Source organism: Cnephaeus nilssonii, assembly GCF_951640355.1.
Source record: "Cnephaeus nilssonii genome assembly, chromosome: 19".
NCBI lineage: Eukaryota > Metazoa > Chordata > Mammalia > Chiroptera > Vespertilionidae > Cnephaeus > Cnephaeus nilssonii.
Window position 1 is genome coordinate 17,132,823 of NC_137090.1, and position 16,841 is coordinate 17,149,663.

At 38.9% G+C, this 16,841-nt stretch overlaps 1 protein-coding gene across 4 annotated transcripts in view; it reads right to left on the reverse strand.

Moving 5' to 3' along the window:
- Nucleotides 1-16,841, reverse strand: part of CEP112 (centrosomal protein 112) — a 310,297-nt gene that overhangs the window by 217,155 nt on the left and 76,301 nt on the right. For all 4 annotated transcript variants that reach the window (XM_079798269.1, XM_079798270.1, XM_079798271.1 and 1 more), the window contains 2 exons: nt 15,877-15,936; nt 9,341-9,420 (listed from right to left, as the gene is read on the reverse strand). In XM_079798269.1, the coding sequence (XP_079654395.1) occupies nt 9,341-9,420; nt 15,877-15,936 (140 nt within the window). The remainder of the gene's footprint in view (nt 1-9,340; nt 9,421-15,876; nt 15,937-16,841) is intronic.

A 16,841-nucleotide genomic window follows, 5' to 3' on the forward strand; every position in this document is an offset into this window, starting at 1 on the left:
ATTAGAGAAGAAGAAAAAATAAAAGGCATCCAAATTGGAAAAGAAGAAGTAAAACTGTCCTTATTCACACATGAAATGATATTGTACACAGAAAACCCTAAAGACTCCATCAAAAAACTACTAGACTTAATAAATGTATTTGACAATGTAGCAGGATACAAAATTAACACCCATAAATCTATGACTTTTTTATACACCAATAATGAACTCACAGAAACAAACAAACAAAAAAAATCCCATTTACCATTGCACCAAAAAAATTAAGATACCTAGGAATAAACTTAACTAAAGAGGTAAAAGACCTGTACTCGGAAAACTACAGTGCCAGAGCCAATTCTAGCATGCCAGCAGGGCTGAATCATCTGGAAATGGCTGAGGGCATTTCCCCAAACCTGAAAAGGATGAATAAATTGATTGCTTGCTGCCAGACAGCTAAAGGCATCTTAATCTACATGTTATTGCCTCCTCCTGGCCAAATACCTGAACAGACAGAGTTAATTCTTCCAATCTGACAATGGATTCTGTAGACCAAACTCTGGCCTTTGAAGTGGATATCTACTTTGTCTTAGGACAATTTGTGGTAATAAAAAGCAAGGGGTCCTGAGACAAGGAGAACTTAGTTCCTTTAGCTAAGTCTTCTCTGACTCCCCATAATGCCTTCCAAAATTATTTTTCGTCTCTGGACTCTTATTTAATTTACACACGGTGCTTCTCCATATTCCTAAACCCCTCTAGATGCTGGATCAAGAACCCTGGCACTACAGGACATTGAAGAAAAACATAGAGGAAGACATAAACAAATGGAAGAACATACTGTGTTCATGAATTGGAAGAACTAGCATCATTAAAATGTCCATACTACCCAAAGCAATTTATAGATTCAATGCAATCCCCATTAAAATACCAATGGCATGTTTCACAAACAGAACAAACTCTCCAAAAATTCATCTGGAATAAAAAAAGGCCCAGAATAGCCACATCAATCCTGAGAAAGAAGAACAAAATTGGAGGGATCCCATAGATATCAAGCTATATTACAAAACCACTGTTCTCAAAACTTCCTGGTACTGGCACAAGAACAGACATATAGACCAATGGAACAGAACAGAGAACCCAGAAATAGACCCAAGTCATTATGCTCAATTAATATTTGACAAAGGAGGCAAGAGCATACAGTGGAGTCAAGACAGTCTCTTCAATAAATGGTCTTGTGGAAATTGGTCAGATACATGCAAAAAAATGAAACTAGATCACCAACTTATACCATACACAAAAATAAACTCAAAATGGTTAAAGGACTTAAATGTAAGATGGGAAACCATAAAAATCTTAGAAGACTCCATAAGCAGCAAAATATCAGACATATGTCTTAGCAATATCTTTACTGATACAGCTCCTAGGGCAATGGAAACTAAGGAGAAAATAAACAAATGGGACTACATCGAAATAAAAAGCTTCTTTCTGCACAGCAAAAGAAACCATCAACAAAACAACAAGAAAGCCCACTGCATGGGAGAACATATTTGCCAATGCTATCTCAGATAAGGGTTTAATCTCCAAAATTTACAGGGAACTCATACAACTTAACAAAAGGAAGATAAACAATCCAATCAAAAAAATGGGCAAAGGACCTAAATAGACACTTTTCGAAAGAGGACATACAGAAGGCCGACAGACATATGAAAACATGCTCAAAGTCACTAACCATCTGCAAGATGCAAATCAAAACAATGAGGTATCATCTCACACATGTCAAAATGGATATTATCAACAAATCAACAAACAACAAGTGCTGGCGAGGATGTGGAGAAAAAGGAACCCTCTTGCACTGCTGGTAGGAATGCAGACTGGTGCAGCCACTGTGGAAGACAGTATGAAGATTCCTCAAAAATTAAAAATGGAACTCCCATTCGACTCAGTAATCCCACTTCTGGGAATATATCCCGAGAAACCAGAAACACCAATCAAAAAGGACATATGCACCCCTATGTTCATAGCGGCACAATTTACAATAGCTAAGTGCCCATCAGCAGATGAGTGGATTAGAAAACTGTGGTACATCTACACAATGGAATACTACTCTGCTATAAAAAATAAGGAACTTTTACCATTTGCAACAGCATGGATGGACATGGAGAGCATTATACTAAGCGAAATAAGCCAGTCGGAGAAAGATACATATCACATGATCTCACTCATATGTGGGATATAATGAACAACATAAACTGATGAACAAAAATAGATCCAGATACTAAGAAACACTGAACAGACCACCCAACCTCAGAGAGAAGGCGGTGTGTGTGTGGGGGGGGGGGGGGGGGGGAGGGAAGAGATCAACCAAAGAACTTGTATGCATGCATATCAGCATAACCAATGGACCCAGACACTGGGGCAGTGGGGGCTTGTCCTGGGGGGTGGGAATGGCGGTGGGGGGTTCAATCAGGGAAAAAGGAGACATATGTAATACTTTAAACAATAAAAAAAGAAGTAAATTTACTATGAATACCAAATTGAGAGTTAGATTATACAAATTTATTGCTGGTGAAGCTTACAGTATTTTCTGAGTCCTAGGAATAGATACTCTGAAGAATTTTCTCACTGGACAATGTCAAGTATCTAAAGTTCACCTTCTAACCACTCTAGATAGGTTCACTTTAACATACACCCTCCATTACAATGGTAGGGCATCCTCATTCCTCTTCTGGATAGCCTAGAACTTGAATGGCAATGACAAATAATAAAGCTTTAAAATAACTCAACTATAATATAATTTACTTATTCCTGGTTACATTTAACCCTACTTGGATATAATTAATCTAATTCTAGTAATATAAAATCTAAAATGATTTCATACATGTCAAATAATTCCTCCTTGCTCCCAACACTATTTGTTTGTTAGAAGTAATATTATAAGCAAATATGAATATCTGACATATTTTGATGGTATAATACATTATAAGTTGTATCTGTTCTTAATTTTAGTAGTAACAATAATAGAAAAAATATACTGAAAATTTATAAACTCAACTAATTAGTCTGTAAATGCATATTTCTTGGTTAAAACCAACACCACATATCCTTTAATAAATATTATAAGTTACAGGCTACTTTTATACTGTAGTGAAACAAGTTTTATAATTACTCTTACAAAAAAAGACTTTTTCAAAGTACAAATCTGTTTTCTAAACAGAATAAAATTTCTTATTTCTTATCAAGGTGACCCTATAAGGTAATTTTATTCACTTACTAAGAATAGAATCTTTAGATTAACTACAAGTTTGCAGGCTTCCTTTAGATTCTCTCTAGATAGCTCCTTCATTCACATTTTTTCCCCATTTTAAAGTACATGTCACTATTAATTCCTTGAGATATTTTCACCAACCTTACAAATAAAATGACCAAGCGAGAGTTCCTCATTTTGGCTCTATACAAGACTAAATTTAGAATTTCAGCTGTACTTTAAAATCCCTACACAAGATTGACTTAACCTAGCTTTCCCTTCCTACCAAATTCAAAATTCAAGCCTCTGGGTAAACTGGAAGGTTATTTATTGCTTTGACTGCAACCTCATCCACATGTCTGCAGTACTCAATGGTCCATAAAAAACAAACCTAATCAAAACGTAGTCCACACCTTTGAATTATCACAAGATTGCTTAGCATTCCATTTACATCTTCTTTTAAGATTAGTTTCTAGCAAATAAAAGTACAAAAACACTGTCATTATAACTTTGCAGTTTTATTATCTTTCCTCTAAGGCCTTCGTATTTGAAGATTAATCCCTGCTCCGACTGATATAAATGTTGATTTATAACAGCAAACAAGCAACCAAAGATAAATGAAGGAAATTTAAAAGAACTTCATGGGAAAGCTTTTTGCACTCATGTTTAAAAATATAACTTCTTTAAAAATATAACTTTAGGGGTAAATAATCTGCTTTCCACTGTAGCAGGAGATTAAAATACTATATATATTGAGCAAGAAAAAAACTTTTTCAAAAGCTTATGGCAGTTTGTTGGAAAAATAATACCACAAAACTATTATATGAATTTCCTCATTTTAAAGAAAACTATAGATAAAGACAGACAAAAGAAGAGGCGCTGCTAATTTTTGTATAAATACATAATTTTATACAATGACTTCAACAAACCAGATGGTGAACATTTACTGAGTATGACTACTGTTGAAAGTTGGCTTCAGAACAGGTCAAATCTATCTAATAATAATATGCAAATTAGTTGGGACGCCATCACGTAACTACCAAACATCAGGGACCTGAGGCTGCATGGCACCTGGCTTGGGCGGGGGACCTCAGGCTGTGCCCCCACCCAGCAGGGCTTGACGAGGGACTTCAGGCCGCATCCCCCACCCCAGCGCCAGGTCAGGGGATCTCAAGCCGCATCCCCCACCCAGTGGGGCTTGACGGGGACTTTAGGCTGCTCCCTCCACCTGGGCGAGCTTGACAGGGGACCTCAGGCCATGCCCCCTGCCCCAGTGCTGGCCCAGGGGACCTGAGGCTGCACCACCCCAACCAGCAGGGCTTGACGGGTGTACCCTCAGGCTGCACCCCCGTCCCCGGCGCTGGGCTGCAGGACCTGAGGTTGCACCGAGGGACCTCCTGCCCAGCGGGGCTTGATGGGGGATCTGAGGCTATGCCCCCCACCCGGTGTTGGGCCAGGGACCTGAGGCTGCACCCCCTGCCTGGAGGGGCTTGACAGAGGTGGGGCCGGTCGGGTCTGGGTCTCCTGCGATTTCAAAGTGTGTGCGGGTGAGCGGGGATTTGACTCTGGTCTCGTGGTGCACCCCAGACTCTGACAGGAGGGAGATTTTCATATACATTTTACTAATTTTCTTTCATCTCTGACACTTCTATTATAGAGAAAGGGCAAATAGCAATATTAAAATATTTCCTCTAATTAATTCCCTTTTAATGTGCACAAATTTCATGCACCAGGCCACTAGTAAAAGTATAATTCAAGAACAGTCTGAATTACTTAGAAAACATCAAGAACTTGTTTCTAAAAATTCTATGGGTAGCCCAGTCAGCATGGCTCAGTGGTTGCGTAAACCTGGAGGTCATAGTTCAATTCCCAGTCAGGGCATATGCCTGGGTTGTGGGCTCGATCCCCAATATGGAGCATGCAGGAGAGAGTCAATTAATGATTTTCTCTCATCATTGATGTTTCTATTTCTCCCTTCCTCTTTTAAATCACTAAAAATATATTTTAAAAATTCCATGTGCAAGTGAAACTGCACTTATTGAAGCAATGATATATGAAAATATGATTACACATTTCCAAACAATAGAAAAGAGCTGTCAATAATAGAAATCTTTATTGGAGGGAGCAATATAAAAAAGAAAACCAGAATATGTTAAGAAGAAGCCCTTATTAAATTTTCATACTTTTTCCTTATTTGTAATACTTTCTCAACTAGTTTATAATCATCCATTCACCAATCAGCAGGTTCACAGATCAGATCACTTATGTATCAGATCCCTCTACGTAAATAAAGTTGATGTAATGATTGTGTTCTCAGAACTAGAGGTTCAAAACTACACCTGGGTGAAGTAAAAGTGAGGAAAGGCCTCCAGGAACTTCTTCTCTTTACTCCCAAACCAACTTGAATCACCATTCACTTCAATTGGTTCTTTGATAATGCCACTGAATAATCTAAAGGTCTAGCCTTCCCCCATATGTGTCGTACTTGGCACAACATAAACATTGGATGTAGATATATATCTAACAGAAATGTGTATGTGTGTTTACAAAAGAAACATAGTAAGAATGTCCATAGCGATACTATCTCTATATATAAAAGCCTAAGCGACTGTTCAATTGTTTGACCATTTGACCGGTAGCTATGACACACACTGACCACCAGGGGGGCAGACGCTCAATGCACAGGCATGGAAACATGAAACAGAATGATGAATCTCAGAGGGAAGGGGGAAGGGGAGAGGGCGGGAAGAGATTAACCAAAGATTTTATATGCATACTAGAGGCCTGGTGCATGGATTCGTGCACCGGTGGGGTCCCTCAGCCTGGCCTGCAGGGATCGGGCTGAAACCGGCATCCGACATCCCCCAAGGGGTCCTGGATTGCGAGAGGGCACAGGCCAGGCGAGGGACCCCACCGGTGCACGAATCCATGCACCAGGCCTCTAGTTAATAACCCAAAGCTAGAAACTGCTGAAATGGATAGTGGCAGCAGAATGAATACACTGTGGTATGTTCACTTTAAAATACTATTCAATAAGTGAGAATTAATAAAATACAATGTTATGTAACAATATGTCTCACAAACCTAAATGCTGAGCAAAAGAGGCTCATTTCTCTCTTGCCCCATCCAGAGAACTGGATCCTGATTTGCATAACGAGGGTAACGAACGAGGCTGTGAGAAAGGCAGGCAGGATTCTCAGGAGGGTGCTGCAGGGACACAGATCCTACTAACTGCACCATGGGCTCCATCAAGAAGCCCACCCACAAGCTGCTGGGAATGCCCTACCTACAGATCCCCCAACGGGTCACAGCCACCCCAGCACTCTGCATTTTACCCACATACACCCCAACCTGTGGCGGGCTCCCTGTGTATGCTCCCAATGGTGGCAGCCAGAGTGAGCTCTAGCAGATGGCCAGGGAGAACCCACAGAAAGCTGGCCCAAATCTGAGGGTCAGAGAGAAACCACAAACTTGAGCTTTAGCACCACTTTTGTTAAAATAAAATAGAGGCTGTCACCACTTGACCTGATACGTTGCAGGATCAAGAAACGGAATATGAGCAAAGAATTCTGCCACAAGAGGAGGAAGAAGCTTGGAGCAAGTGTAACCTAGAAGGTCTGAGAACACCTCAGAGTAACTAGCAGGGCTGAAGGAAGGTATTTCTCTCCTAAATGCAGTTATTAAAGACCCCTAGGAGGTAACTGCTGCTTCAAAGAAGAGGATAGAAACTCATAACTTCAAGGAACATGGAAAATCAATATTACATGACACCATCAAAGGATTACAATACTCTAGTAACTGTTCTCTGATATCCTCCATTATACATACAACATGCACAGAATAAACCCTCGTTGAGTGAAAGAATGATTAAATGAATGAATACCACAGCATTCTAAAACTGATATTTTCACCTTTGTGTGTGTGTGTGTGTGTGTGTGTAGGTAAATTTCTATATAATATAGCTATCTTTTAGAAAAGTGAAATTATTTCTGGACTAACTGGGTCTAACTCTATTCTTGTATTCAAAAGCAGTAGCAGCCCCCAACCCCCACCCCAAGAATATTTTCCTTTGGGAAAATAGCCAGCTTGTGCTGTTTACTTTGAATTTCAGACCACACAATAACTCACTCTGCTTTCGGACCAGATTACATCTGCTATCCAGGTGTTGTATTGTGAAGATCATACATTCAGTCAAAATGAAGACATCACTAACATAGGGAACAGGAGAAACAGATCTACAGGGGAATTTTATTAAAAATCTAAAATCGCTTTTTTAACTCCAAGTAAAATTTGGTATTTTGGTAAAGACCTTTAAAGCCATAAAGAGTGTTACTTAGCTCAGTAAATGATTATGTTGTATATGGAAAACTATGGAGATTTCAAGGTCCTTTCATAATCTATTAGTGAACATTAAAAGGTACCACATTGTTTTATACAAACTCCCAATATCCCACTGAAAAAAACTTTCTGAATTTCAATTGTACTTATTGAAAACAACTTAACCTGTTCTATTAGCAACTCAGCCAACCTAGTACTCTAAGTATTTCAAATGCCTAATCTAGATTATAAGATCTTTAGAAGCCGTCCATGTCTTGAGATACATCTTCTAAGCCTTCTATTTCTTTCAGTATGATACTACAACATATAGACATTGTCAGTACTAAACAAATATGTATTTGTTCATTCATTTACTATTATTAAAAGTTGTTAATCAACATTTTAAGGAGGAAAAAATAAATTAATGAGGAATAAAGGAAGGCCATCCCATCTATAAAGAAAGGAAGAATTCCCTAGTTTTGTCATTATTCAAGCTTGATGGTTGACTTAATGTTTAATGAATATTATGGTTCTCTTCTGATTTTATCTAATTCATATATGGTGATGTGAACAAATAAGCAATGCATCCTTGTGTCGATAAAAAATTGATAGCCTATGATGCCATGATATACAAATTATTTTAAATGTTCTATTAGCAACTCATCCAATACATTTTAACAAAAAGTGAGGGGGAAGGAATGGCTATGCAATCTTCCCAGAAAGAATCTGATGCTAAGTGTGTTTGATCCTGGGTGTTCTTTTTGGCCTTTCTGTATGTGATTCCTGTTTGTAGGTTATTGGAAGCAAGAAAGATGGAATTAGCTGGTTCTCTGGGAGTTAGCTAGATACACTGAACTCAAGTAAGTTTCCCTTCTTAAATCACTTTCTTGGATCAAGTACCCTGTGAACCTGTCTCCCATTCAAGTTCTTATCACTCTGTAGTATAACTGCCAAAGTTCTTAAATATCTTCCCAACCCGACGACAAGGTCCTTTGGGAAGGGCTACGCATTGCTGAGACATGGTGGGAACGCAATACTTACTGAGTGAATCAATGTTTTTTACCTAAAAACTGCAAGATAAAGCCTAGTCGTCAGCCGGGCCTAATCAACTTGTGAACCAATGGAGAAGACAAGTAAGACAGAAGGTTTTAATGTGCATGTTTACCTTTTACTGAACAGGTATCATGAGACAGAGCCTTTCCTGAACAATGCCTGCATAGTTCATCTTCAGATATGACTGGGAGACTGCCTTACCCCCATTTCTCCAAAATCTACAGAGGAATTTCCACATGTTCTAAGACCTAAGTATTACTGTTTTTTAAAAATCTGTTTTCATTTAAGAAGAAAGCATATAAAACTACTACATTCTATTTTCTTACATCCCTATCACTAAAAACAGCTGATTTTTCCTTTTTTTTAAAAAAAATTACTGGCTAGCAATAAAATTCTGAAAATAGAAATTCATGATGGAAATTGACTCAAACTAAACCATACCAAGGCTATTAGAAAAATATGGTGTCTAGGTGCTAGCTATTTAATTTGGCTCACAATTTAAACTAAGAGTATTTTTTAAAAACATATTTGTATTGATTTCATAGAGGAAGGAAGAGGGAGAGAGAGACAGAAACATCAATGATGAAAGATTGAGCGGCAACTGGGGATTGAGCTGGCAACCCAGGCATATGCCCTTAACCAGAATCGAACCGGGACCCTTCAGTCCGTAGGCCAATGCTCTCTCCACTGAGCCAAACCAGGTAGGGCTAAGAGTATCTTTAAAATTAAATATATTAAAATTTTACTCACTTCAAAGCTTCCTCAAATTTATGGATTTTCTTTTGAGTATCTTCTTTTTCTTTATCCAGTTCACTCTGCAAGTCGTGAACCTGCCATGATAAGACGTGGCACATGTATCAGAAGACGAGGAAAGTTTGCTCAAATGAGAAATACAAACAATGACACAGCAATCTTAAGTCCATTTTTAACATAAAGTTAGATTTAGCTATTTCAAAATAGAAACTGGACTAACCATTATCATTTAGCATAAAATTATTTTAATACTCTATTTCCAACACCATTCTTCTGATCAAAGTTAGTAACTGTTTGAGTCTCCCTGCATGTGGATTTCCTGTGAAATAAACTGACATGTAAAAGACTCCAAAAGGGAGGAATAACTTGAATTTTCTAAACAGTTACATATTAGCCAAAGGAAAGGAATCTCATAAGATTCAGGAGAACGCAGGTAAGAATGTGTCTGTACTCCCAAACCCACACAGGTGGTGATGAAACAGTCTTTACAGGTGATGATGAAACAGTCTTTGCTGCTGGGAATGAGTCCTATAACTATTTACTGAGTTTGGGAGGAAGTCCCCACCATGAGTATCTGTTTCCTAAATGTGGCATCCTTTGAGGAGGTGGGTTGGCAGCATGAGTAATAATAACAAATGAAAATTTTGCTTCAGAGAAAATTCTTCATATGCAGATGCAGATAGGCATACCCAATGTGGACGTAAATGGATCTAAAAATAGGAGAAGGAAACTCTGGTACAGCTGGAGGGAGCAGGAGGAGTAAATAGCAGCCATGGTTCCCCATATACATAGCCATTTAGGGTGCAGAGCAGCTGGTAGAAAAGAAAACTCAAGTCACTTAGAGGGGTGCAGATGCCAGCCAGCTACACACCTGCTACCAGCCCAGGTGAGGCTGAACGTGCAACTGCTGGGTAAGGGGATAGGAGAGGGATGACAAGAACAAAACCAACAAAACATATACACACACACACACACACACACACACACACACACACACACACACAACACAAAACACACCTTCCCAAACTCTGAATCAGTGCTAGCCAAAAGTCCCTGTAGTTGGCTATAATAGTTTGGATAGAGATCTAGTTAACTCAAAAACCCTATATTCTTTGACCCATTTTGGCTTTTCTCCTACTCATTCTTGAAGAGTATCATCTGTTAAGATGTGGTGCTTGACAACTACAGCTTCTATTATGTCTCCCAATGTGGTCTACTCCTCAGAGCTGTGGTTAAAATCCACTTCCCAGGAAGTCCCCAGGAGGGTTTGGGGGTTTCTACTGAGGAGGAGTTTTTCTTCACACCACAGCCTACTTCTCCCTGTCCTCTGAACAATACATTACGTACATGGGAAACTAACATGGAGCCGCTATCAGAGTCTTTGATGAGTCACTGTTATTTTACACGCTGGGACTGTGCCTCCAATGTGCTGGGCTAGGAGGGGTTTCCCCTGCATTGGCTGTTCAATTGTTTTCTGGGACTCAGAACTCTGTATGAAAGCATAATTGAGACTTACTCCTTTAAGTGAAAACTTCAAAAAATTAATCATTTTTGAGAAAACTCAATCTAAAATTATAAGGTGATTATGAGTACAAGCTCTGAGTCAGATTGCACGGGTTTGTCCGCACACCTCCACAAGTTACTCAACACACTGTGCCTCAGCTGCCTCGTCTGAAAAATGGGGACAACAGGGAGTATATTGAAATTGTGATGAGTTAATGTTACTCCATGTAAAGCTCTTAGAACAACACTAAGAACATAAATGTTGAGAAAATGCTCAACAAGTGTTAAAAATTATCACCTTCTTAGATTAAATACTCTATACACAAACATTTTCTTGAAAACTCAAGGTCATTATGAATACCCAAAATCACAGTATTCCCCAATCCAGTGATTCCCTTAGATCAGTGGTTGGCAAACTCATTAGTCAACAGAGCGGCAAACCGCGGCTCGCGAGCCGCATGTGGCTCGCGAGCCACAGTTTGCCGACCACTGCCTTTGATGGACTGTCTGCCCTTTCAGAAAATGGCCCCTGAATTGCTAAGAATTCCGAATTCTTGCAAGTGCTTTTTATCATTCACAATTCACTCTTGACCTCTGTCAGTGTTCAGTGGCCACTTCCTGATGTGTGGCCCGTGCCCTAACTCAAGCACCTTGATCTCATCTATGCTTCTATTAGAGCTGCTTCCATGGCAGGAACGGACCTATCGGAATGGAAGAAGGAGAGCCTTCCCTCTGAGTCATATATACATGTGTCAAAGCACAGGCTTCTGAGCTGGGGTTCCTTAAAGCTAGAAGCTGTTTCTCATTTATTTTATATCCCCAGCACTCAGCACAACCAATACCTGGCTCTCACTAGAATAGCCAACAAAGGCTGTTCTGGGTTTGTTTGTTTGTTTGTTCTTAATTAAATATATTTGCATCATATACTTAAGGGCCATTTTAGGATAAATTTCTAGCCTTTACCCATGTCTCAGATAGTTGTGGGTAACAGAGATAATGCTGTCCTTTTTAATGTACTAATAGCAGTGAAGAATAAGGCTTGAATTAATTTGCTTGTAACCCTTCCCCCACTATACATTGTTAATATCCAAAATGAATTTTAATAATTTAAATAATGAAAACCAAACCACTAAGTCAAGGATACAGCATATATTCTCAAACATGAGATTGTTCTAAGTAATTTGTTTTAAATAATTTCAGATTTAAATAGCCATAAACACATTTACCAAATGTATATTTTACTCCCTTCCACCCTAAGAAGTTAAGGCTGCAGGAAGTGAGTACCTGCGTATATGAGAAAGGGATTCTGCTGCACATAAGGAAACAGATGAACTGTGGCAGATGTCACAGCACAGCAAAGGGCACAAAGCTGCCCCCACACATCGACTAGCAGAGTCCCTGCACTGCTCCTCTTCATTGCTCCAACCTCTACTCCCCAACATGAAAAATAGGTTCTGGGCTGCAGGGCTTCTAGAAATCATTTGACTGCACAAATTCATTTCTAAACACTTCACTCAAGGCACATGTCCTTGTAAAGAAAATCAGGCCAGTAGTAGTTAGAAAATACTATACAATTTATTATGTGTAAAGTTGTGGGAATCTTAAATTATTTTAACCTAATTAAAAGAAGTATATATGCATGCTAAACGCTGGAATAACTATTTTTCATAGTTTTGAACTCCAGCAGACTGTATATTTCACTTGTTAGAGAGTCACATCAGAATTATTATAAGTAGATATTTCCATTCTAGCACATTCTGGAATGTCCATGCTTAACATCTGCCTCATGAACTTCTTTAGGTAAACACCACCATCTCTTACTCTCTGGTGCCTGTTTGGAAAACAAGCAATGGGTTATTTGTCAGAGGCAGGTGTTTCCTTGCTAGTAAAATCATTTAGCCTCACCATTTCCTGACTTAACAGATTAGGACACTTCATCAAACAATGACATTTCGTTTTACTACCTATTATTTGTTTGATGTTCAAAGATCTTAAGAGCAGGGGATAGCCACCAGAGATCAATAAAGAGCCTGAGATAATGTGTGTGCTTAAATTAGGGACGACATCGGATGCCGTGTCTCTTACCTCAAAGACAAGCTACACTCTCGTGCTGCTTTCTCGTTGGCATGAGGAAATAGTGTCATTCAGATGGCATTTCCTCCTCCTGCACAGATACTCAGAACGGAGTTTTATACCCAAAGTTATTGGCTGCGCACACCTGTCCCACCTGTAACACTGTCTAGCAAACAAAAGCCCTACACATCCCACTTCACTCTCCAGTTACACAGTCCAGGGCTACAGAAGATTTATGTCAGCTCTTTGAGCATCAGAAGGGATATTCCCTGAGGGGGGTGCAAGACATCAAATCTTCAAGGGCTGAGATCACAGCAGGTTTAATAAACACAGAAGAACAGATGTCAATTTAAAAGGAGGAGATTACGGAATTAATTGAAAAACAGAGGGACATGCTGAGCAACATTTTCTCTTCTAATATAAATAATGTGGGAACATATGCAAGATGCATAAATAAGCTTATTTTTCTTTCAGAGGTCGCCATTGTTCTAAACATGTCTTATTTACACGTAAAACAATTAATTCACTTTAATTAGTCCCGTTATAAAAAGCTAGGCCAGCTGATACCGTGTGGAAAGGGGGAGCTGTAGCTAGGAAGCCTGATGGAAAGGGTTCGGCCTGCTGCCTGCAGTGAATGAGAACAGGAACGGTTGGAAGGTTACTGCAAAGGATGACCTGGGCTCTCTCATGCTGTTTCTTGTTTGTGTCCATCAGGCAGAGGGGCTGATCCATAACTTTAGTTCACCTAGCACCGTGGTCGGCAAACGGCGGCTCGTGAGCCACATGCGGCTCTTTGGCCCCTTGAGTGTGGCTCTTACACAAAATACCACGGCCTGGGCGAGTCTATTTTGAAGAAGTGGCGTTAGAAGAAGTTTAAAAAATTTGGCTCCCAAAAGAAATTTCAATCATTGTACTATTGATATTTGGCTCTGTTGACTAATGAGTTTGCCGACCACTGACCTAGCGGGTGAGATAGACACCAAGCAAAGGTGGTGGTAGGAGAAAGACTCTGGCTCTATCTATCTAACAGCTCTCAGTAGGACTTACAGGGGTTTGGGATAGGAATACATTCTTTTAAAATGAGTTAGTGTGCCCTTCTCCTGGCTCCCAGCCCGCTCTCTATCTCACAGGTACACAGATACCATCTCTCAGGAAGAGCCAGAGTGGGAGGCTAGGAGCAAGAGGCCAGGAAGGTATTCCTTAAAGCACGGGAAGCCAGCTATCTGCCCAGAGAATGAACAATGGACTAAAAAGCACACCCAGAGGATGTGGTTCCTTCTACATGGGGAGTGAGTCTTCTCAGAATGCACGCCTTCTTTTGGTAAGTAAAATATGTATGAAGCTGCATGGCTCAACAGCAGAAATGGAAAAATTCTACATTTTACTGAAAGCAGTATTTCCCTCTCCTGTTCAGATGCCATTTTGTAGACATAAAGCACATTTAAGATCTTGCATTGAGTTGTATTCAAACTGCAGCAAGAAAGAAAAAAAAATCTTCAGCAATAAGAAAATTTATTATAATTTTAAAGAGCACATATTCAGACCAATACATGTCCATGGAAATATATACTTTTCCAAATGACAGAAACATTCTTCTTCCTAGACAGTAAGCTCCTGGAGAACAGTCTAAGCCTAATTCATCCTCTACCCTCTCCCAGTCCCTAGTATGATATTCACCAATGAGAGCATTGAATGAATATCTGTTGAGTGACTATATGGGTACATAAGATGTGACATTACAGTTTTTAAAGAATCTTGTGCTATAAAATCTGTTTAATTTTCATTTGTATGTATTTTTAATTAGTTGAAGGGTTGGCCTTTTTTGCATTTTCTATTATGTATTTTACAAATAGCTTAATTTGGTATATGTTAGAACAGTAAATCATTACAAAAGCAGCAACAAAATCTTTGCTATTTCAACTACCCTTTTACTTTCTATGTTATATAGCAAACAAGAAATTCAAAACTGAAGTTAGCCTAGCTGGTGTGGCTCAGTGGTTGAGTGTCAGACCATGAACCAAGAGGTCACGGTTCGATTCCTGGTCAGAGTACATGCCTGGGTTGTAGGCTCAATCCCCACAAAAGGGCATGCAGGACACAGCTGCTCAATGTTTCTCTCTCATGTACTTATGTTTCCATCTCTCTATCCCTCTCCCTACCTCTCTCTAAAATCAATAAAAAATGTATTTTTTAAAAACCAAAGTTAAGTCACAAACTTAATTCTGCTCTTTATTGCTGAAGATGTTAATAGTATGTCAAAGAACCCCAGTTATTACTGATGACAAGGATACCAGCTTATTTCAGGAGAAATATTCACTATTCTAATTGACAAGAAACAATCACTAATCAACTTTTTAGTAGATAACTCTTTTATTGTTTTATATTCTTTGGTTAAATATTTAGAGTTCTTAGTATATGTATGATACAACAAAATACAAAATGACTCCCATCAACTGTATCACATTTTTTAAGTGATAGAAAATATAATTTTAGCCCTAACCGGTTTGGCTCAGTGGACAGAGTGTCGGCCTGTGGACTCAAGGGTCCCAGGTTCAATTCCGGTCAAGGGCATGTACCTTGGTTGCGGGCACATACCCAGTAGGGAGTGTGCAGGAGGTAGCTCATCGATGTTTCTCTCTTATCGATGTTTCTAACTCTCTATCCCTCTCCCTTCCTCTCTGTAAAAAATCAATAAAATATATTTTTTAAAAAGAAAACATAATTTTACTCTTTGCTCATTAAATTATACAAGTGGTATTTTAAAGTTGATATAACTAGTAATAGAAATGAAGCTGTTTATAAACATAAAAAAGCAAAATTTGATTACTGACTAGCTGAAATAAACTTAAAATAAATTATTCTTTATGAGCTAGAATGCATGTCTTTCTAAAAATCAACCTTCATTCTTAATTGCTTCATTTTCTATTTCAAATGTAGCTTCCCACAAAATATATTACCTTTTTTTCATAGGTGCGCTTTAAATTACTTTTCTCCATTTGAAACTCATTTTCTTGATCCTGTGAATGATAAATATTTATTTTTGTTATACTTCAAATTGCTACTAGAATTAATAAAATTAGTAATCTAATGAAATAAATAACTCTACTTGATGACAAACGTTGAGTTTCACATATTAGTAAGAGCATCCTACCAGTCCAATTTTCTAAACAGAAATATGATTAGCTTTATATTAGAGGTCATAAAACCTTAGTTATTTAAAGATATTACTACTCTTAAAAGTACATACTTTACAGAAGAGAAGCTTTCTGACCCTTAGGATTAGGAGATTACCTATAATGACCAATTGAATTAGTACAGAAATAATAAACTTGAAGTTATACTATATACTAGTTCCTGGCATTTTTTGACCATGAGGGGGAAAAGAAAAATTTCATAGGAGGGAGAGAGGGAGAGAGGGAGAGAGGGAGAGAGGGAGAGGGAGAGAGAGGGGGAGAGGGAGGGGGAGAGGGAGGGGGAGAGGGAGGGGGAGAGGGAGAGGGAGAGGGAGAGGGAGAGGGAGAGGGAGAGGGAGAGGGAGAGGGAGAGGGAGAGGGAGAGGGAGAGGGAGAGGGAGAGGGAGAGGGAGAGGGAGAGGGAGAGAAGAAGCATGAGAATTGGCAGATAACGCAAAGGGAGAAAATTATTCTTAGTACCTAGAGGGTATTATGCTAAGTGAAATAAGTCAGAGAAAGACAAATACCATATGATTTCACTTACATGCAAAATCTAAAAAACAAAACAAATGAACTAAAAGAAAACAGAAAGACTCATAGATACAGGAAACAAATTAGTAGTTACCAAAGGGGAACGGGGATGGGACAAAATAGATGAAGAGAAGGGAATTAAGAGGCACCACAAACTTTCAATTATCCTATATAATAAAAACCTAATATACAAATTGTTCCCTCGGGTGGTCGTTCGA